We start from the raw sequence: 23,613 nt of genomic DNA, 5'->3' as shown, positions 1-23,613 counted from the left end.
GCGAAACGCCCCTACTATAAACAGAGTCGGAAAAACAATGAAGTTTGTTTCCAAACCATCTAGAATTGTATATAAATTCATGTTCTTTAACAAAATGGGTTTCTTGTAAGATAATTATATCGAAATCTGAATCTTTCAACCACTCAAACAGTGTTACTCTCTTTTTATAGGTATTTAGACCTCTCACATTTAGGGAGAGGAATGATAAAGAGTTTTTAATCATGTGATCGTGTAAATTGTTAATTCACATTATTTTGCAGCAGAGTCGTTTTCATTTTTCTTCTTATTTTTTTTCAAGTCTCGGATAAATGTGTCGAGTTTCTTTTGACTAGCCTCGCTTTGAGAGCCTTTCCTAGGCACAGAGGCGCTCCTGAGTTTTCTAGTATATTTGGCAGCAATTTTTTGTACGATAGCTCCAAGTTTGTTTTCACCTGGCCATTTGGATGGTTCTGTTTGAGTTGTGCCGATGGTATCCAAGCCTGTACCCCAGTAAACATCAACAGTAGATTCGGCGAAGATCGTATTTGCATTGGAGGCTTCAGTTTTTCCCGCATTGGATTTATTTGTTCGGCTTTTGCTGTCACAATTTCCTCCATTATATCAAGTTTTTGTTCGCCCCACCCCTCCGGGTCTTTTATGGAGTTTCCTATCTTTTTAGCATCGAGTGCTGTGGGAGCGTGTCTTACCTTCTCAGCTGCGTCTAAGTTACCTGCACGTATCGCTTTTGTCAACTGGTAAGCATGCTCAGCTGACTGGTGGTGCTCGCCAAAGACTTTAATGTCGCAAGGAAAGAAGTTTCTTCTTGAAGAAACTTCTTTCCTTCCTTCTAATTTTTTTCACTTCTGAATTTTTGAACATATGAGGATAGTTTGTTTTCATTTTGCCCCTAAATCGCTTGATGAGAATTTTTAAAACAGACATCAGTAAATTAATATACACGTACACGTAAACAAAGATATATTCCCATATATTGAGGTTTCATGAAAATATCATATTTAAGCATTGTTTAGTTCTCATCTCATCATAAAACTGTCATTGAATTGTCTTTACTGGTTCAGTTGATGGTAAAGATTTTAATCTTATTTACTATTATTGCTATTAATTGGTAATTTTCTTGTCTCCAAAGGGAGGCATATCTATACATTTGAATGTAAATCATTCATTTAAGAATGTTTTATGATTTATGTCAAACTGAGTTGAACTTGGTTCAGTGGTTTTAAAGAAGTCAAATTTATTATAATGATTTATATGGAGATAACGAATAGTTTTCAAGATCAGAAATCCATAAAAAATACAAAATAGGAGCAAAGCAAATACGGACCTCCAAAACAGCAGAGGTGGGATCAGGTGCCTTGGAGGAGTGAGCATCCCCTGCCGACGGTCACACCCGCCGTATGCTCCTTGTCATGATCAGGAAATAAAGGGAAAAATCCGTCGTAAATTCAGTGTATAAATAATTGACTAACAATTAGTATGAAAAACGTCAGTCTGCATTTGACTCAATGATAAATAGTATTTACTGACAAGGTAATTGTATCGACCATAGAACTTCTAAACTGATGACTTTAAACGAGACTGCTGATACTCTTGTTTCATCAACTTGCTTGTCAATAATTTACCTCGTTTAGGAAATTGTTCATACGTAGAGCATGCTCTTGCGTATCGAATCAATTGATATATATATAATCCGTATGCAGGTGATGAAGGTATATTGCTGCATAAGTAAGGGAAGTTGACGATAGAAAAGTTAAAGTCATCACGTTTATCATATAGCTTGGTTGTTAGATTACCATCAGAGTCTTTTTCAAGTAAAATATCCAAATATGAAGCAGAAGTGTCGGACTCTGTGGTATCTTTTATCTCAAGCTCAACGGGATATACCGTATCCTATAAGCGAAATAATTTTTCATTTAGTGAACCCTTCATTTTGAATACTTGCGTGTAGAATCAGAAATCAGAATTATTTTTAACAAAGTTATTTCTATTGACCTTTCTTTAGAATTCCACTTTTATCAAAGAAGCAATTGTCTGGATATCAAAAAGAGTAGTTTTTGATTTTTACAAGGAATGATTGAATAAAAAAAATAGAAAAGTCGTACGTTTTGATATAATTGACGTGTGTTCATTTTAAATTTTGTGATTTTCTCCCTTTTTCATTTTTTGAGAATCCACATCTGAATTATACAACATTTAGAATATTCTTTTAGACAGTTTGTCTGAAGTTACTTCTTTACAGCAGTTAATTTTTTGGTAGGGGGTAACGGTAATGTCTGGCAATGTACGTATTTCTGTTTATTAAGGATTCTAATAAAGTTTTGGAATGCAGTATAAGTAGGGTAGATATGACAGGAATATCAAAATTTAAAAAAATGAAATGAGACATTTTTAGAATTTCTTCCTTTGAAAGTTAACTATGAGTATATGCAGGATTTCTAGACGTATAATTGAAAGCGGGTTCCTAAAAAAGTTATAATTATATGAGCCTTATGAAGAGGCTCATATTTAAAATAATGTTTTAGAGGAACTTGAATTTAATTCTACAAGTAGAATCAAACTTAATAATTCTCATACTTCCCTTTCCATGAAGGAAATTCTTCAAAATTGTATAATATTATAAGTTAAAAAAATATTTGTAATATTTCCAACAATACTTTTAATTACCACACATATACTGGATTAGTTAACTTGTTAAACATCCTTAAACATGCATTATGGATTCTGATAAATGTTCAACCGTTAAACATCCTTAAACATGCATTGTGGATTCTGATAAATGTTCCACCAATCCTCTTTATATTTTTTTATCACGGAATATTCCATCGCCCTCTTCAATACACTCGGCAAGGGATGTCTTCTCCTCCTATGTTCCTGATATTACTTTAGGAATTTCCGAAACTCTTTTGTTTTATACCCTGGTTACAGATTTGCATTGTTTAAAGATTTCTTGAAACCGGCTATAGTTCGTTATCTATAGGTTTTTCCATTTTCTTATTACGAAGATTTCAAAAGTAATGATATACAGCTGTAAAATTTATAAAACTGTACAACATCGTCTTTTTATGCCCCCGCTAGAAAATTGGGAGTATATACATAGTGATCAGGATGTCCGTCTGTATGTCCATCTGTCTGTTTATATGTTTTTTAAATCATAAACACTGACGTTGATTGTACTTGACTTAAAATCATGAAAAAAATTCCCATAAAAGAATTCCATTTAAACGCAATGTAAGAGCAAAGTAATCAAATTGAGGAAAAGGGATTTTAAGGGCTTTAACATGTGCATCATGCGCATACTTTCCCTTTAAGTTGCATATAATTGATTTTCAAAATTCTGCAATAAATTTATCTGCGGATATTTTAGTGCGGATACTGTTTTATGGAAGTTGATATCATGTGTCATAATATTATGATAAAAATTACGTTTTTTGTTGCTTTTTGTATATGTATTTTTCAAGGTAGTAGTGAAGAAAAGGCGGTTTGCAGTGAAAAGGAAAGGTATGATATTTTAAACAAAAGCTATTTTGATGTAATATAAATATAATATGTGTTTTGATTAAAAAGGTTAGCAAACGGGAAGAATATTAAATCTAAAAGTACTGACTGACATACTGAAAGTATATTATTAAAATATTTTCGTAAATTTTGGAAAACAACATAGTTACTCGGCAAAATTGTCTCCTTTGTTACAATAAAAAAATTTGATAAATATAGTATCTAACTCAAAGAAGAAAATGTTTTATAAACATCGAATTTCGATATTTACAGTCCAATAAAATGCTGTGCAAATTATAAACTGCGTGGCAAAGACTGTATACGTAAGTAATCTTTTTCAAAGTATGTAATGAATATAATTTTGTAGAAATAACATTCTTTATAAACTTTGAGCAAAGTCTTAGTAAGATTTATCAGTATTTGCAAGTAATAAGAATCTTTACATTCATGATTAAAATTTCCCGAAGCTGTTTTGATGTAATTTAAATCTTGATGACAACCTAATCGATGCCTTTCGTTTAATGTTTTGCATGGCTCTTCTCAAAAATTTTAAATTGCAAGAACTGAAATTATATGTTGAATAATTAAACAAAGTATCTTAAAATAGTCCTTTCACATTCAGTTTCCGAGGGTAAAAATGTAACTAAAATAAATAAAGAACATGAAGAATAAATAATTTAATAATAAGGTTAAGCATCGACATGAAGGTTTTTGATAATCTATTGCTCTGTTGTATCATCATAGCACTATTCAATCATGTAAATTTTGATTTAACGTTTACACGTTCAAAATTATTAATGTCATGTTACTGAAATTAATGATTACAACGCACATAAATGAAGTTTTCAAACTTAACAATTTTGATACATTTTAAATGATATATATTTTAGTTAGGGTTATTTCTCGTAGAGTATTAGTAGACCTTCATAAATCCTATTTTCATTTTTTTCGCGCACTTTTTACTGAAAAAAAAAAAGTGCGATGGTTATTTTTGTTGTGATTTCAGCCTGTTATGGATACTCCGGTCCACAATGTGCGAGGTCGTGTCTACCTGGATACTGTGGCTTTGGGTGTAAAAATGAGTGTTTGTGTGAGCAGTGTTTTCCAGTCAACTGTTCATGTTTTTATGACCAGGGTATCAAAATCATTATTACATATCTTCAAATATAACATGTAGAGTACTACATATTTAATGTTCTTTTTTCAGAGTATGTAAAATACACAAATTGTATACACAAACTGAAGGAAAGTGCAAAGCACTTTATGTTAGCGTGAGTTCAGTTCAGGTCTGCAAGTGGTTATCTTTTACCCATAGCTCCTTTTCTATGTAGGAAATAATTTAAAAGCATATGTCAGTTTCGAGTATTTTCATAAATTCCCTTCACTTAATTGATGTTGAATTACCATAAGTAATACTGGATTCGTAAACTTCATAAGAAAATTCACTCCTCACTAAAAATAACAACAGTGAAGGAGAAAGTTCATGAATATTGTACAACAATGTATCTGAAAATGATGTAAATCAGACATGGACACTGAAAATATCCAAGAAAATTTTACACAATTTGATATTACAAGTTTTATGGTCGATATATTAATGACCTAGTCAGTAAGTACAATATATAAAGTAGAATGCTGACTGTTTCTTTTACCAATTGCTAGAGCATTGTTTTAACTGAATAGTTTTAGAGTTTTCTTTCCGATTTTGACAAGGAGCGCAAGGCTGTTGTGACCGGTCGACTGAATATGCCCACACCTCAATGACACCTGATTCCAAAAAAACATCTGTTGTTTTAGATATCTGTGTTTGATCTGCTCCTTATTTATATTGATCTGAATGCATGTCTACATAACAAATACTGAACTCAAAAAAGAGGCGGGATAAGGTGCCATAGAGGAGTATGAACCCCCGTCGACCATTCTCGGCCTCTGCATGATCCTTGTCATGAACGGTAAGCATTGATTTGCTGGGAAAATAATAGGCTAACAATCCGTAAGAAAGACATTTGACCTGACCTAATGACGCTTGTATTTGCAAACAATGACATTGTATTGATCATAGAATTTGCGACATATTGACTGCAAACAAGATGTTTCATATTCTGGTATTTATATCTTGTGTGTCAGTGACTTGCTTCGTTTCTTTAACAATATGTATATGTGTTTTTGGAGACAAAGTCTTCCAACAATCTATTGGAATTCATTCCCATAAGTATCAAATGCGCCAGTTGTTAGCAGACGCATTTTTGTGTTGCAGAATTTGTCCAAAATCTTATACGTGTTAAGAAGAAAACACTTGGTAGAATTCAACTCAACATGTAGAATTATCGACGACGTATTGCCAATTAACAATGGCTATTTCCAGTCTTATGTCGATACGATATATACCAGTGAGCTTGAAATAAAAGATACCACAGAGTCTGACACATCTGTTTCATATTTGAATATTTTACTTCCAAAAGATATTAATGGTAATCTAACAACCAATCTTTTATGATTGAGGTTTTAAATTTTCAATCGTCAACCTCCTTTACTTATGCAGCAATATTCCGTCATCACCTGCATACGTGGTTTATATCTGTCAATTGATTCGATACGCAAGAGCATGCTCTTCGCATGAACAATTTAAAAACGAGGTAAATTGTTTACAAATAAGTTGATGAAATATTAATACTAGTATCAGCAGTCTCGTTTAAAGTCATCATTTTTCATTATACTTGTTTAGCCATTATTTACTCACTGAATAGTCGATTTTACTGCATGAAATGCTCACTCATCCATTGCACCTGATCCCACCTCTGTTTTGGAGGTTCGTGCTTGCTCTGCTTCAGTTTTGTTTGTTTGAAGAACTTTTGAGTTTGAATAATGTTAGTGATCTCCACATATTTCGTTAAAATTGTTCTTTTTTTATGACAAGTTTTAGAGCATAGCAATGTAATCAATTAATTTATCAAGCGGAGCTACAGTTAACAAACTTTTTTCGCGTGCGAGACATATCTGCGAATTCCGCAAACTTCTTCAACTCGTGAATATCTATTGCCGTAAACCATTTATTTTTTTTTAATAACAGACAATTTATTGGCAACCATGAAGCCACCGTTGGCTATAAGCTTAGGTGGAAATGAACTTACAACAATGGCGTCTTTTCTTATAATGCTAATGACAATTTTATTTCTTGCAACAATAGAATCTGATGGAAGTCACTCTTCGGAGTCTTTTGATATCATTGTGCTAGTAGTAGTGGTAATTGGTATCTGTTTCGTGACTGCAATGATAATAACGGGCTACGTTATACGGTAATTTTATTCTATTTATTCAGCTATATAATCTTAAATTGTTATATACATGTATATATTTTCACACAAAAAAACCCAAACAAACAAACAACCAAACACGGCTTTACATCGTATAATGACTTGAGTGTTTACTTTGCAGATGTAGAACAAGCAGAAACAAAGAGAAAGGTACGAATGTTTACTCTTACTAACATGAAAAAAAACATAGCCTGGAAAGTGTATAAAATCACATTTAGTTATTGATCATGTAAAATTTAGTTTTATAAATCACGCCTTCTTTTCTTTTTTTGTTTTTTGTTTGGTGGGGATATTTATATAACGTTCTATTTTGATGTAAAAGTAATGCATATAACCTCCATATGGAGAATATCTTTCTCAGTTTATTTGATACCCAAAAACATGCTCTAAAGTCGAACAATTTGTAAAAGACGCAAGCTATTGACAAATAAGTTGATGAAATTATCTTTTTTAGTTGAGGAATACGCGTATAAATACAGCTCAAACTATATGAAATGTACTTGATTTATTTCTTTTACAGATAAAGACAGTCAACTAACATTTAGAACCATGGGACCTCCTATTTCGCTGCACGATTTTGAAAGAGCTTCAGATAATCCATGTCGGACAAAGAGACAGAGACTAGATCCAGGCGAAAAGGCACAGGAAGTTAAAAGTAATACACACGGATATAACCAGATATCGATGATGTACAAAAATCAAGACATTATGTTTGAAAACGACGACCCTATGTTCGAATACGACTTGAGTTTGCACATCGAGTAATGAATGCTGATATATTTGTCAAAACATTTTCAAGTTGAATGTGTCTTATATAGCTCATCTTAATTTATAAAAATAAAGCTATTATAAAGCATAGAAGTAAATGGAATAGAACTCTGGAAAGATGTATTAGATTTGTTTGATTTTGCATTAATTGTTTATTTACTTATTAGATATTATAAGCTTGTCTAAAAAGAAATGGAAATCACACGTTTCCATACTTATGTATACCTACATGTACGATGTTAATACATTCCAGTTATACAAAGATTTAAAATTGGAATACTTTTCAAGCGACTAAAGAGAAATCAGGGTTTTAACAAATTTCTGAAATTTATGCAAAACCTTTTTATGGATTCCCCTTTTGAAAGCATTTGAAATACTTTAAACAGAGGTTTAATATTTATACCCCCACTTGAAAAGCGGGAGGGTATATAGTAATCGGTATGTCCGTCCGTCCGTCTGTCTGTCTGTTACGCTTTGGGGTACCCATCTCTTAGCCGCAACTATTCTCATACCACTGAATGAAATTTGATGATACTTTCTCAGAATCTTTATTACATATTGCCATGGTGCACCTCCTATTTTACTTTTTGATCCGACACATGTTTTGGGTTTCCCACGGCAAAACATGGACACTGCCATTATATTCATATGGGAGGCGGGGGTATCATTTAGTAAGCTCATTGCTCACGGTACCTCTACTCAGTTAAAATACAAAATGAGTTACGAAAACCTTGAGATCAACTTATAATTGAAAATGTTGATTTCTTTATAAATCAGTATGCATTGCTCCCAGTTGATAAAATAGGTACAATGTAACAGTATTGTATTTGTAAGGTTTACTTTTTAAATTGTATTAATTCAGAGGAACTGGGATTTCATTCGACAGGTGATAATCTTATCCATATCCTTATACCCATAGCTCCCTATCGAAGGTAGAAATTCTTCAAAATCAGATGTCAGTTATGAATATTTTTAATCTTCCCAACAACCGAAATGAATTCGAATTGCCATATCTATCTGGATTCCATTACTTCATGGTCGATACTTCTATGGTCGACACAATGACCTTATCAACAAATACAATTTATCATGGAGTCAAATGCTGACTGACGTTTTTCATACTAATTGTTAGTCCATTATTTATACACTGAATTGCCGACGGATTTTTCCGTTATTTCCCGATCGTGACAAAGAGCACACGCCGGGTGTGACCAGTCAGCAGGGGATGCTCACTCCTCCATGGCACCAGATCTCACCCCTGATGTTTCGGGGGTCCGCGTTTGCTCTGCTCTTATTTTGTATTGTTTTATGGACTTTGAGATTGAATACTGTTCGTTATCTCCATATCCTTTTAACCGAACATGTATCTCTGCTGATGGACAGTCTGTCCTCGGGGATACTTGTCGTTCGGTACCTATGCATTCATGAATACAAAGAATAACGAAATGATACTGGCAGGCGCGTCGCCCAGTATGAAAAAAAGGCGACACTCTTTTGAGTCTATAAGGGACACAGACTCAAGGAGTTCATTTGGTGCCCCTCGGATAATCCTCAGGGATATCAAACATATGTCATATGTACAGTCTTCAGATTCCCAGTTTTGGTATAAAACCAATACATCATACACCAAATTGAAAGAATTTAAGGTTTCTATTACAGATATACATTTGATAATTCCTTTTCCGATCCCATGTCTTATGTTTCAAAATGTTCTGTGCGAAACTGTAAAACCTGTGACATTTTGATAACTAACACTTCTTTCACCAGTAATCTTACTGGACAGAGCTTCTATACCAAAACTTGAGAAAATCTGAACAGCAAATCTTCTAATGTTGTCTATCGAATAGAATGTAATCTGTGTGGACTTGTTTATGTTGGTGAAACCAAGGGATCGCTTAAAAAAAGAATATCAGGTCATCGATTTTAAATAAATCATGGTGGTCAGCAGCTTTTATATAAACATTTTAATTTACTTGATCATTCTATATTGTCAATGAAAGTTAGAATTCTCTCGAAAAGATTTATCACCACACAAATAGTCCGTCGCTGAGTACACCTTTCCGTAGATAACAAGAAGAATTTTGGATTAGAAAACTAGGGACAGCCTTTCCCTATGGATGTAATGATAATGTCGATAGTGTTGGAAATCTTTCCAGTCCACAGTGTAATAATGTAAATGTGATGGGATTTTTTAACCATACACAGAGACGTAAGCGTAGTCATGGGCATCGGTCGTACAATAAACCTGCAATACACGACGTCTCTTTTGATTCATTACTACCTTATGTAAATCGACAGTTAGGTCTTTATCATATTCGCACCAAACTTTACTCTGTCTCTTTGAAAATTTTAAATAGCCTTCTTGAAAAATTTGAAATTTGAATTGGAAAGTCCAATTTTTGATTCCTCGTTACCAGAATATAGGCTCGGATCTGTGATTATCGATATTGCATTTCATAGGCTTTTTAAACCCGCACGTTTAACGGAAGAAAATGCAGCTAAGACAATCCGTCTTTTCCTTAAACTTCAATATGCCAATAAAGGAATAGACGCAGTTAATATAAGTAATATTCTTAATCACAAAAGGGTCCAGTCTTGTATTCCACCATATTTCAAGTTAAAAACTACACTTTGTATTTCCTACAAATATACAACGACCAATGCTTCCAAACTTTTCAATTACAAAAAAACTTTACATGACCTGGATACCGAGTATCTGAAACATAATCCTCCATTGTGTTCATGTTCTTCTTCGCCCTACAACTATAGTCCTGCTGGACACGTTTTTACAGGTGACGTAAATATAGTTAATAATGAGGACCTTAGATCACTAAAGTTAAAAGGTCCTTAATATAGGGAACACCGATCCTTCAACTGGCGTCGGAATTTCATAAATATTATGGATTCTGTTGAAAATTATGCCAGACGATGGGCTAGATATGAAAAAGAAGACGTTGACACCTTGTCAGAATGGATAAAATGTATTAGATCCATGTTAAAGTCACGTATTAAAAGACTGAGGGGCAATATGAAAACCATCTATCCTTCTGTGTTCAATAATCCAGAAGTGAAAAAAGAATTAGATAGATTACATGATCAGTATGTACTGGTCCCTGCCGACAAAGCAGGTAAGAACATTGTCTTCGTTTGTGAGGCTCATTATATAAACTGTATTTTAGAAGAACTTGGATCTAATTCTACGAGTGGTAATCCTACTTATACTCATACTTCCCTTTCTAAGGAAGAAATTCTTCAAAATCAAATGTCAGTTTTAAATATTTTTAATATTCAACAGAGCCAACATGAATTTGAACTACCCTATATATATTGGATTCCAAAACTTCATAGAAATTTTTAAAAACAAAGATACATTGCGGGTTCCAGTAAATGTTCAACCAAGCCTCTTTCGTTACTCCTCACTAAGATATTGACAGTAGTGAATGAAAAGCTTCAGGAGTACTGTGCAACAATATATTCAGGAAGTGGTGTGAATCAGATGTGGATACTAAAAAATTCCAACTTTTGGACATTTTGAAATCACAAGATTTTACCTAAATCAACAGCTTAAAAACTTACAACTTTTCAACTTTATATACAACCATTCTCCACGATAAATTAAAGTCCAGGCTTTTTGATATCATTGATTTTTTTTTCAATAAAAATGGAACTCTTAAATTTACTTACCTGGTCATTGGTCAGTTGCAAAATTATTTCGTTAAAACACATTTTGATTGCACACACAAGTACTCTCTGAAGTTGACATCAAAGAAATGCTTGAGATTCTGATTGACAATATCTATGTGGTGTTTGGAGACCAGGTATTCCAACAATCTATTGGAATTCCCATAAGTATCAATTGCGCTCCGTTATTAGCTGACCTATTTTTGTATTCATATGAAGCAGAATTTGTGCAAAATCTTATGCGTGAAAAGAAGAAAACACTTGCTGTGGCCTTCAACTCGACATTTAGATATATCGACGATGTATTGTAAATTAACAATGGTAATTTCCATTCCTACGTCGACACGATATATCCTAGTGAGCTTGAGATAAAAGGTACCACAGAGTCTGACACATCTGTTTCATACTTGGATATTTTACTTGAAAAGACACTAATGGTAATCTAACAACCAGGCTATATGATAAACGTGATGACTTTAATTTTTTTATCGTCAACTTCCTTTACTTATGCAGCAATATACCTTCATCACCTGCATACAGAGTGTATATATCTCAGTTGATTCGATACGCAAGGCCTTGCTCTACGTATGACCAGTCTCTATATCGAGGTAAATTATTGACAAGCAAGATTGTCACAGAGTGGCTGGCGGCTTCCCAAAATCACAATACAGTTTTGTTAAAATAGTTTTATTTACAATATGTACAAACACACGCGTAGTGTACGTAACTGTCTGAATGGCCCACTGGCTGAATGGCAGGAATGGTACAAATGGCCTGAATGGGACCTATAATATATATCAAAGTTAGATAGACATAATATAATTATACATTGCTCATACATGTACATTTTGCTGTCAATTACTTAGGTGCATTTCATTTTTACTGCATTATACTTTACTTAGTTGCATTTTACTGCACTGTACTTGTACTTCACTTCACTTCATACTACTTTACTTCATAGAACATTTACGTTCACACATAAACTAAGTGTATTACTTGTAGACAATAACTTTACTTTAAGACGAATACTATACGCCATACTTTATACATACAACACTACGTCTACATTATACATATACTCATACACTTATACTTTTACTTATAACACATATACTTTACATGAGCAAATCTAACTTACGAATGAAATTATAGAACAAAGTTCCGTGGCAATTTCAGGAATAAAAACCGTCAATAAATCATACAGTTTACAATAATAAATTAAATACACTTATCCAGAATAGGTGGACTTCTGGTCATGAAATAATAAAACAGAGAACAAAATAAGGTAGAAAGTTGAGCATTCTTAAGACACTTCTGCTCTCTTCAGTTGCTACGCCCAATCTGATTTCACGGGATTTAAATCACCAGGTAAAACCTGCTAAACAAGCTTAAAGGTATGGAAAACATATTGGGCAAATAATATTAGTTATATAGTAATCCGATAAAACATATGGAAATCAAATACGGACATCAATTGTGACAAAGATGATGAAACAAGAATATGAGGCGTCTCGTTTAAAGTCATCATTTCGTAAGTTCTATGGTCGATACAATGACTTTGTCAGAAAATACAATTTTTCACTGGCTGACGTTTTTCATACTTATTGTTAGTCCATTATTTATACACTGAATTGACGACGGATTTTTCCGTGTGACCGGTCAGCAGGGGATGCTCACTCCTCCATGACACCTGATACCACCTCTGATGTTTCGGAGGTCCGCGTTTGCTCTGCTTTTATTTAAGAAATAAATAACAAGTTTATAAACTTCAATGGGAATTGAAGTGGGTCGGTAACGTGATCAAATCCTGTGAAGGCCAAAGGCCTTCTCAGAAGATTTGATCACGTACCGACCCACTTCAATTCCCATTGAAGTTTATAAACTTGTTATTTATTACTTATATATACATTTGAGACAGACGATTGAATACTTTCGAATACAAATTATTGCACTAACCGTCCGTCGTAGATTTTGAAAAAATGATGCAAGGTGTAAATCGGCTTGCAATTGAATGGCGGTTACGTTACGCTTCGAATTCACCAGGCTAAGGATTTTATTTCCAAGGGACTATTTTGTGAAAGGCTACTTGTGATCAGTAATAGTGAATAAATTGTTGTCTGGGAATATTTCTATTCGTGAAAATTGATAATCAATGCTGAAAAGACACAAGACACACGTCCGAAGATCGATGATAAAAAGTTGGAGGAATTTCGGTCGCCAGTAAGGGATGGATGATCCGATGGATGGAAACACTTGACCATGCCAGTTAATTTGCAATCAAGTATTCAAGATAAAAAACATTTAACCTACGATATCAATAACTGGCATATTTATGATGTAAACAAAAAACGGGGACACTAGCGAAAGTTTACATTGAACTACGACAGCGCCGAGGTGTTTGTCAGCTGTTCGTGGCGTGATTGCAGTGCTTTGATATTTTCCAATAGATTTACACATTTATCGTGAGTAGAATTTGTTGAAAAAATTAGTTTATCATGAAGATGTAACTAAAAGTTTTCCCAAAAAATAAGGATAAAATCAAACTGTACAGCTGAAAAAAAGTGACATAAAACTTGTAAACAAAAGCTAGTTAATTTCTATATATCGGTATATTCTCCATGTATACACAGGTTAAATCGATAGCCAAAAAACTGTATGAAATACTTGTTAAGGTTGTAAATAAAATAATTATTATTTTACTTGCATATATTGTTCATTTTTATAGGGTACATGAAAAGCAAGTAGAGTAAGTCATTTTATATTTTTGAACCGGTAGATATTATTGCGCCGTGTGATTAGGTCACGTATTGACCTCTGACCTCAGACAAACTTCATACAGAATTGAAGATATATGTTCTCCGTATGTTTAAATAATAGAGAGATACCACAAATGTATATATTTTGTATTGTTTTATGGACTTTGAGATTGAATACTGTTCGTTATCTCCATAGATATCTTTCATATAAATCCTAACAAACAAAGATAAGTAGCGGGTTCCAGGTAAATGTTATTTTACAGCGGCGGTGAAGGAGAACGTTCAGGAACAATTTATTTGAGAAGTGGTGCAAGTCAGATGTGGATACGTCTTCAAATCTCCAAGGAATATTCAAGATTTTACCAGAAAGAAAAACGTCAAAACGCACGACCTTTTAACACTCTTTACAACTATTCCCCGCGATAAGCTAAAGTTTAGACTTTTTGACATCATAACAGATATTCTTGAGAGGGTCGTATCAAATTACCATAGCTGCTTTTTCAATAAAAACTGAACTCCTTTTCATAAAATACAAATAAGTAGAATAAGTTTATTTGAAAAATTACTTTGGTAAGAATATTCTGATTGGACATATCAAGTACTCTGAAGTTGATATTAAATCTATTAGAAGCTTGAGTTTCTAATTGACTATATTGGTTATCTATGTGGTTTCTAGAGACTTGTCTTCCAACAATTTTTTGGAATTCCCATGGATACCACTTTGAGAAAATTATCAGCCTGATAGTGCAGAAAAAAAAGCTAAACACAGAAATGCAGTTTGTTAACTAGGTCATTTAATTGAATGATATAAAGTAAAATCTGTAACAAATCATCAAGGGGGATCACCTAATATTAAACAATACAGGATAAAACATGTGCATGTGTAAGGTACAAGTGTGATCCCCCTCAGATTGACTAGAAATTTATGCAGTGAAAATATCTGATCTAGATTACATGTACATATGCATAAAATATAACATAAATGAATTCATCCAAGGAGGCGTCCAAACAATTGCGCCAATCCAAGAAACGTATGACAAGTTATTAGAAAAATACAATTTTTGATAAGAATGCAAAATAATACAAAACATGGATGGTGGGGCTTTTCTTTTTTCACCGCACTACAGGCTAACAAAAATGGCGTTTCAAAAGCAACGTTTTTGATTGGTTTAAAAATCCGTAACTACCCGACGGGTTAATTAAAACCAGATTTCTCATAGCGGCATAATTGAATTATCCGTGATAAAAATTTTTTATAAGAAGACGAAAACATTTACTATGGCCTTCAACTCGACATTTAGATACCGGTACATGTATATTGTATCAATTGTCAATTAACAATAGTTAAGGCAATTGTAAAATAAACACCATTTCCTCATTATTATGCTCTAACTAAATGTGCTTGGAAAAATATAAGTGTTTTAAAAGCTGCATCAATTTTATAGTCGCGTTTTATGAAATTCCATGAGATTAAAGGAAAAGCACTATGATATAAATGAGTATGCCGACATTTTTCAAAGTATATAACTATGCTTTACAGTTTAATCTAGTCGATTTTTCATAATATGACAAAAATTTTGATTTTGGCTTTATGTTATAATTTGCAAGTTATTGTCGGAAAAGAAGGATTATGTAGTGAAGAAGGAAGGTATGTCATTATCGATATTTTTTAAAAATCTTATGATATACTAAATGAGTTTTGAAGAGCTTTGAAGTTTCTAAAATGTGAAAGCCCCCCCCCCCCCCTAGAATAAATGAAAAAAACACTGTCTGATAAATAAAGTATACTCTGATATAATGAAAAAGGTGTAAATAACAATCAGTAATCGTTCTAAAACACATATAAGACACAAAGCCCTGGATATTCCAGATGTAGGATTACATGTAGATGGTTAGGTGGTAAGGAGAAAAAACATCCCCTGTTAATCGGTAAATACCGCTGTGGGCCTGTATTGACAAGGTAGACGGAACACGAGAAATGTATTCAAATTTAGTAAAAGCAAACGCCAAAAAATTGTTATGAATAAAAGCAGACAAAAAACACGATCAATCATTAGGTTATAATTGTAAAAGATCATTATAGCGATCAGAGAACTTAGGAAATGACGACTTTAAGCGAGGCTACTGAAATCCCTTTAGCTTCACTTTGTTTTTCAGTAACCAACCTTGGTTTAAAAATGATCGTACTCGGAGCTTGCTGTTAAAAGACGATATGCAAATGATGCCGGGGAATTACTTCATTAATAAGAAAAATTGACGATGAAAAAGCTGAAGTCATCTTGTTTGCCATAATTATAGTAGTTGTTATTGCGCACTTATTGTGTATAGTCAGTTACACATCAAATTATGAACTGATATGGCAGACGTCAGGGTGCTAATCTGATTTTTTTTCATTTTAAATAATAAAAACTCCAGCATTAATGCAAAACAGAAAATTAGAAGAAAGTGGTTCCTTGAAATTTTGTTTTTTTAGAATCTAGAGATTTTTTTTATATTTCTATAAAGAACCTGTGAAAGGTCTTTTCATATGGTTTGTAACCGATATAATCCTTAATTCCTTTTAATTAAATTAAGTAATTCTAAATTTTGTATATGACTTTTCAAAAATATTTCTAAGTCATTCAGGTCCATCAAATAATATGTTATTCATCTATCCATTTATATTAACCATGCATATTTTGTCACAATTTCGATTTTCATATGTACAGAACCACTCGTCAAATATCAATTAGACATTCCATAAACATGCTTTCTTAACGAAATTCTAATTTGCTCAAAGAAAGAACAATGATATAAAGTCAGATAATTATGAAGTAAAAATAGTAAATAACCGATCATTCTCCAAATATCAAATGACAAAATAATGCTTTCATATATACTGAGTAATACGAATGGAAGTCATTTATTTTTGACTCATGACCAAGAGACCAGAACATTGATCATACAATAGTGGAACTTCAAAATGGCTGTTGAAAATTTGAAGTAATTTAAAATTGGTTTTAACATAAATTTGTTTAAAGTTTGTCAGTAACACCCAAAGCCCACGTAATATAATATAAATCACAAGTAGCAGATCTGTTGTTTCTTCATATCGATTCATTGGAGTACATTGAGTTAAACTAGTCACAATAGATACACAGTAGTTTTTGTCAAAATCTTTTCTGAGAAAATTAACCATGATTTCTAATTACTTTACATAATTAAACTGGCATATTAGTCGAATTTTCTTTTTACAGTTCAAAAAAGTGTTGCCCAGATTATAAATGGAATGGAGTAGAATGCACTCGTAAGTAATGTTTCGATAACATGTAATCAATCTTTCTTAAGAAAAGACACCATTGATATAATATTATTATTAATTTGTTACTATATAGGAAATGATAGTCAGCATATAAATTGTTAGAATAAAAAACAAAATAGGTAACGATATTGAACAGTGATCAGTCTAAAAAAAAAATTACGATACAAATCTGTGAAGAAAGGGTAATTTAACACACGGACCTTGAAAATTTCAGATGGGATCAGATGCGTAGAAGGAAAAAACATACCCTGTCAACCGTTCACGGAATAATCCCTAGTAAAAGAATAGAAACAATCTGATACTGTATCTTCAATAATAAGTGAAGCTATATGACTCTTTTAATGGATATTTGTTTTGTTTTGAGACTACGGATTACTCCGTGCTAAATACACAAGGCTCATGGCGGAGTGACCGGTGCGTTAGAGCTAAAAAATCACTTCCAAATGTTTTTGGTCAAATAAATTTAAATTTAAAAACTATGACGGATTTTTGACAAAAAGAAGTTTATGTTCCGTCTCTGGTTGGTTTTGTTTGAATTCATTTTCCAAAGGTCTCCATTACTAAATTTATTTTCTGACAAATTTTGAATAATTTTCAGGAATAATATACTGAGGAAGTTATCTCTCTTATCAGAGGGTCGGTCCCCTTTGACATTCTTCATGGAAATTAACTACCTCTTGAATAAAACATCCTGAAAAATAGCATATGTTAAACCAATGATCTAAAACAACTTTTTGAAGACCGATTTCCAAGTGAAAGAGTATTATTACACATTTATAATGCCTGAGTCCATCGAACTTTTATTAGGAACATAACAGATAAAATTTAAAAACAAGAGGTCCATGGGCCACATCTCTCACCTGAGAATCTTTGACTATTCTGTTTTTTACCAGATTTCCCCCTTGTAATACATATTGTGATCCCACCCTACCCCAATGATCATAATTTAAACAATTTGAAATCTACACTACCCCAGGATGATTCCACATAAGTTTCAGTTTTTCTGGCCCAGTGGTTCTTGAGAATAAGATTTTTAAAGATTTTCAAAGATTTTTCCTATATATTTCTATATAAAACTTTGATTCCCCATTGTGACCCGCCCTACCCCCAGGGGTCATGATTTGAACAATTTAGAATCTACACTACCCCAGGGTGCTTCCACATAAGTTTCAGCTTTTCTGGTCCAGTGGTTCTTGAGAAGAAGATTTTCAAAGATATTTCCTGTATATTTCTATGTAAAACTTTGATTCCCCATTGTGGCCCCACCCTACCCCCAGGGGTCATGATTTGAATAGTTTAGAATCTACACTACCCCAGGATGCTTCTCCATAAGTTTCAGCTTTTCTGGCCCAGTGGTTCTTGAGAAGAAGATTTTCAAAGATTTTTCCTATATATTACTATATAAAACTTTGATTTTCCCATTGTGGCCCCACCCTACCTCCGGGGGTCATGATTTGAACAATTTAGAATCTACACTACCCCAAAATGCTTCCACATAAGTTTCAGCTTTTCTGGTCCAGTGGTCCATGAGAAGAAGATTTTCAAAGATTTTTCCTATATAATTCTATGTAAAACTTTGATTCCCAATTGTGGCCCCGCCCTACCCCCGAGGGTCATGATTTGAACAATTTAGAATCTACACTACCCCAGGGTGCTTCCACATAAGTTTCAGCTTTTCTGGCCCAGTGGTTCTTGAGAAAAAGATTTTTAAAGATTTTTCCTATATATTTCAATGTAAAACATTGATTCCCCATTGTGGCCCCGCCCTACCCCCGGGGTCATGGTTTGAACAATTTAGAATCTACACTACCTCAGGATGCTTCCACATAAGTTTCAGCTCTTCTGGCCCAGTGGTTCTCGAGAAGAAGATTTTCAAAGATTTTTCCTATATATTTCTATGTAAAACATTGATTCCCCATTGTGGCCCCGCCCTACCCCCAGGGTCATGGTTTGAACAATTTAGAATCTACACTACCCCAGGATGCTTCCACATAAGGTTCAGCTTTTCTGGCCCAGTGGTTCTCGAGAAGAAGATTTTCTAAGATTTTTCCTATATATTTCTATGTAAAACTTTGATTCCCCATTGTGGCCCCGCCCAACCCCCAGGGGTCATGATTTGAACAATTTAGAATCTACACTACCCCAGGGTATGTTTCCACATAAGTTTCAGCTTTATTGGCCCAGTGGTTCTTGAGAAGAAGATTTTTTAATGACCCCATCCTATTTTTGTCTTTTCTTGATTATCTCCCCTTGTGAGGGGACTTGGCCTTCCATTTTAGCATAAAAGTCATCATAAATATATCCTTGTGATGGAAATATTTAAAAAATTCGCCTTTTTTGCACTACGATACAAATGTATGTGGTAAAATCAAATTATTTTTCAGGATGTTTTGGACACTTTGGTCCACAATGCACTATGCCATGTAAAACCGGCTTCTGTGGATTTGGTTGTCGAGATCATTGTTTGTGTGATCAATGTGATCCATTCAACTGTTCCTGCCTAAACGCTACTGGTAAAAAATAACATTTCTTCTACACATTTTATCATTCAAAAATTTCTACATAAGAAGAAAAAACACTAGCTGTTGTCTCTAACTTCACATTTAGATATATTGACGACGTATTATCAATCAATAAAAATAACTTACATTCATGGTGACTCGATATAGCCCAGTGATCTTGAAATAAAAGTAACATAGATTCTGACACATCTGTTTCATAATTAGATATGATACCAAAAAAAAAAAAAAGACGTTTATGGTCACTTAAAAAGAAAGCTTTATGATTAAATGACTTCAACTTTTCAAATGGCAATTTCCCTTACTAATGTAGCTGTTTATCCTCATCACCTACACATGGGGTAATTGTTCCTCATTTGATTCAAAAGAGCATGCTCAATGAACAATTTCTAAAACGAGGAAAGTTATTGAAAAAAAAATATCATACTCGTCAGTCGTGACAGTCAGATTGAAATATTTTTTGACGATTGATTTTTTAAGATGATTCATATGAGTGGTTAATATTTGATTCGACTACAATACAAAGCTAAAACACATACATTTTTATTTTATTATAAAATTAGGAAAAACATAAAAAAAAACCCCGAACAAATAAGTAAATAAAAGAAACAAAATAAAATTATTTATTTTTAAATATAAAAAATTGTAATAATTTTTTTTTTATGAAACATGTGTTGGTGATAACGAACAGTATTTCAGATCAAAAGTCCATTAAACAATACAAAATAGGAGCACAGTGAGCAAACTCGGACCTCCAAAACATCAGAGGTGGGATCAGGTGCCATGGAGGAGTGAACATCCCCTGCTGACTGGTCAAACCCGCCGTGTACTCCTTGTCATGATCGGGAAATAACGAAAAAATCCGTCGTCAATTCATTGTATGAATAATAGACTAACAATTAGTATGGAAAACATCAGTCAGCATTTGATTCAATGATAAATTGTATTTGCTGACAAAGTCATTGTATCGACCATAGAACTTCCGAAATGATGACTTTAAACGAGCAATTCTTGTTTCATCAATTTATTTGTCAATGATTTACCTGGTTGTAGAAATTGTTCATTTGTTATTTTATTATTGTCATTAATGCAAAGGCCTGAATACAAACTAGAATACATGGTTAGAGATAAATCTTTAAATAAAAGACATCTGCATTACTTGTATATCAAATTCATTTGAATGGTTGAAATATAAAACAATAAGTATTGTATTCACTATCTTGGGTATATTTTTTTCTATAGAATAATTAGTATATAAAGAAAGACTTTGATTTCAGCAATAATATTTCATTGTAATCATTTTGTTCCTTTATAGAAACATCTATGGAAAATCATTTTACCGAATCTATGATTGTCACAACAGTTGTTGTAATCGGATTTTGTCTCATTACTACAACTATGTTGGCGGGTTACCTTTTACGGTATTTCTATTCTTTTTTTATGAATTTTCATAATTCTATACAATATACATTTATTGACTTAGTTCAAGGGCAACATGCATTTTGTCGGACACAGGAACTAAACTGTCTAAAAAACAGTTTGGTTCGAGGGTCTGACAAACGCATTTGCCCGAGAACATATGGTCCATAAATGTTTTGTTATACCTTTAATTTTTATTTTTTGACATACATGTATTTTGTACTGTCTTCCGTGATGTAACCTCAGGTCCGTCACTTCAAACACCATCGAATGTAAATGAGATGAAGCTCTGCCCATTCTGTGACGTAAGTGGTCCAACATCTCATCGATCGGTCCAACATCTCACTCAGCGATCAAACATCGATTTTTTATGGGACCTTTTTTATGCCCGCTCAGCAAAACATTAGAAATGTTAGACTTTTTTGGTATAGATTTTGTATAGGAACAAATTTTGAAAGGTATAACAATATTTGTTTTTTATGCAATCATCTTGCATCTCATAATTTGCATATATTGACTATTTTGCAGATGTTTAAAAAGAAGGGGCAAAAAGAAAGGTATGTTATATCATTTTGAACCACTAACTGAAATAAAAAATGTAACTAGAGTATCGTCCTACCTTAACAAAGAGCAAGGTTGTTGGTTGGATTTGGTTTCTCCGGTCCCAAAACAGAACATAATTTTTTTCAATAGCCGTAATTTAATAATGGATAAGTAAGATACAAAGGGAATCTAATTATTTGAGGAAGAAATCGTCAATGTCTTTAGTAAATTCACATTTGTTGTTTTTAATGATTAATTAAACGTAATTAAACAGATACGTATGAACTACAGAAATTTGCGCTGCATTTCATCTCCGGAAATATGCATAGCATTTCCGACATTTTTTATTTTATTTCCGACATTTTTGGTTTTCATTTCAGACATAATTTTCTTTTCAATTCCGGAATTTACCTGTGCGGCAATCCAACGTTTTCTAAGTAAACGAAAATGGAATTTTAAAAGTATTTATACCAAAATATCAATAAAGGAAAAAACATCAATATATATGTATATATGCATACATGTAGCACTAAGTCTAGCTAAAAGTGTTCAATGAGCATAAAACTTTTTCACCACATTTGATGTGGACTAAATTAAATTTCAACGACAGCACCATACTTATGTCCAAGTCACTGATAGATTTACAAAATTGGATTTCAATGATTTATTTACGATTTAATCCTTTAAATTTTTCGTAAGTAAAGTTTTCAAATCTGTTAATATAGGTACTACATAGGTATTTGAAAAATGTCGGAAATGAAAACAAAAAAATGTCGGAAATGAAAACTAAAAAATGTCGGAAATGAAAAGTTGATAATCACCAAAAATTCCGGAAATGAAATGCAGCCGAAATTTGATAAATGAAATGGATCTTATTTATCACCTATTCAGATAAAGACCATCATCAGGAATCAAATGCATTGGAACCTGAAATTTCATTGCGTGATTTTGAAGGAGCCACAGACAACCAAAGCCAAACAAATAAACAGAGGACAGATCTGGGTATAAACGCACAGAAAAACACTTCCGGCCAGAGGCTTACGTCGATGATGTATACAACTGATGACCCTTTGTTTGAATACGAATTGAGTAAAAACATCGAATATTAAGTGTAAATCTTATTATTCCTTTGAATTACCGAATAAAGCATTGTGATCGGTTAAATTCAAATATATATTTTGGTTTCAATTAACACGTGGATAATTTGTGATGTTTATAAGATATTAAGAAATTAAGACGGCAGATATGTAGATATGTTTATTGGTGCTATATGACCGTTAAAACATTGAATAATTAGGCAGATAATAATAAAATATACAAATATTCTCGGTATTTTCATGTTTAATTGCAGATCTTTTTTAGCATACCCTTTTTATTTTCACAAGAAGCAGGAGCAATTTAAAATCTTACACATGACAAGAAAAACACTTTCTATGACCTTTGAATTCAATTCGCCATTTTGATATACATACATGTACGATGTACAATCAACTAACAAAAGTAATTTCCATTCACATATCGACTCGATAAACCCCAGTGAAATTGAAAGAAAAGATACCACAGAGTTTGATTACGTCTGCTTCGTATCTTGATATTTAACTAGAAAATGACATAAAAGTCAATCTAACAACAATAGGGTTATTTTGTGCGTCGACTATCCGTCATTTTGGTCAGAAAGTAGTCAGTCACATAGTGGAGTTTTGCGAGAAGCACTGGCCCTTACAGTTGACGGTTTACTTTGACATTTAAACCTGTGTCATGTACAGAGGTACAGGTTTGATAATTGATAGGAAAACCTTTCTAGTGGTAATAGGTATGGT

At 33.0% G+C, this 23,613-nt stretch overlaps 2 protein-coding genes and 1 pseudogene across 2 annotated transcripts; 2 read left to right on the top strand and 1 right to left on the bottom strand.

Annotated features, from left to right (window-relative positions):
* Positions 1–249: 249 nt before the first annotated feature.
* LOC134239930 (riboflavin biosynthesis protein VVA0006-like) lies at positions 250–2,930 on the bottom strand (annotated as a pseudogene).
* Positions 2,931–3,363: 433 nt separating this feature from the next.
* Positions 3,364–7,556, top strand: LOC134239928 (platelet endothelial aggregation receptor 1-like). Its single transcript, XM_062722060.1, has 5 exons — positions 3,364–3,495; positions 3,766–3,815; positions 4,499–4,627; positions 6,928–6,956; positions 7,327–7,556. Exons 1-5 carry the CDS (start codon positions 3,377–3,379, stop codon positions 7,342–7,344), a joined length of 345 nt encoding a protein of 114 aa, XP_062578044.1. The 5' UTR covers positions 3,364–3,376; the 3' UTR covers positions 7,345–7,556.
* Positions 7,557–15,502: 7,946 nt separating this feature from the next.
* Positions 15,503–22,795, top strand: LOC134239927 (uncharacterized; the record flags this gene model as incomplete). The annotated part of the gene is made up of 6 exons (XM_062722058.1): positions 15,503–15,659; positions 17,248–17,297; positions 19,697–19,825; positions 21,147–21,252; positions 21,779–21,807; positions 22,685–22,795. Coding segments are annotated over exons 1-6 (508 nt in total), but the record flags the coding sequence as incomplete, so codon positions are not given.
* Between the last annotated feature and the right edge of the window lie 818 nt (positions 22,796–23,613).

The sequence above is a fragment of the Saccostrea cucullata genome, unplaced genomic scaffold, assembly GCF_032062105.1.
Source record: "Saccostrea cucullata isolate Sc308-1 unplaced genomic scaffold, CSIRO_AGI_Scuc_v1 ctg1112, whole genome shotgun sequence".
In the NCBI taxonomy this organism is placed as follows: Eukaryota; Metazoa; Mollusca; class Bivalvia; order Ostreida; family Ostreidae; genus Saccostrea; species Saccostrea cuccullata.
This window is presented reverse-complemented; position numbering and strand designations above follow the sequence as displayed.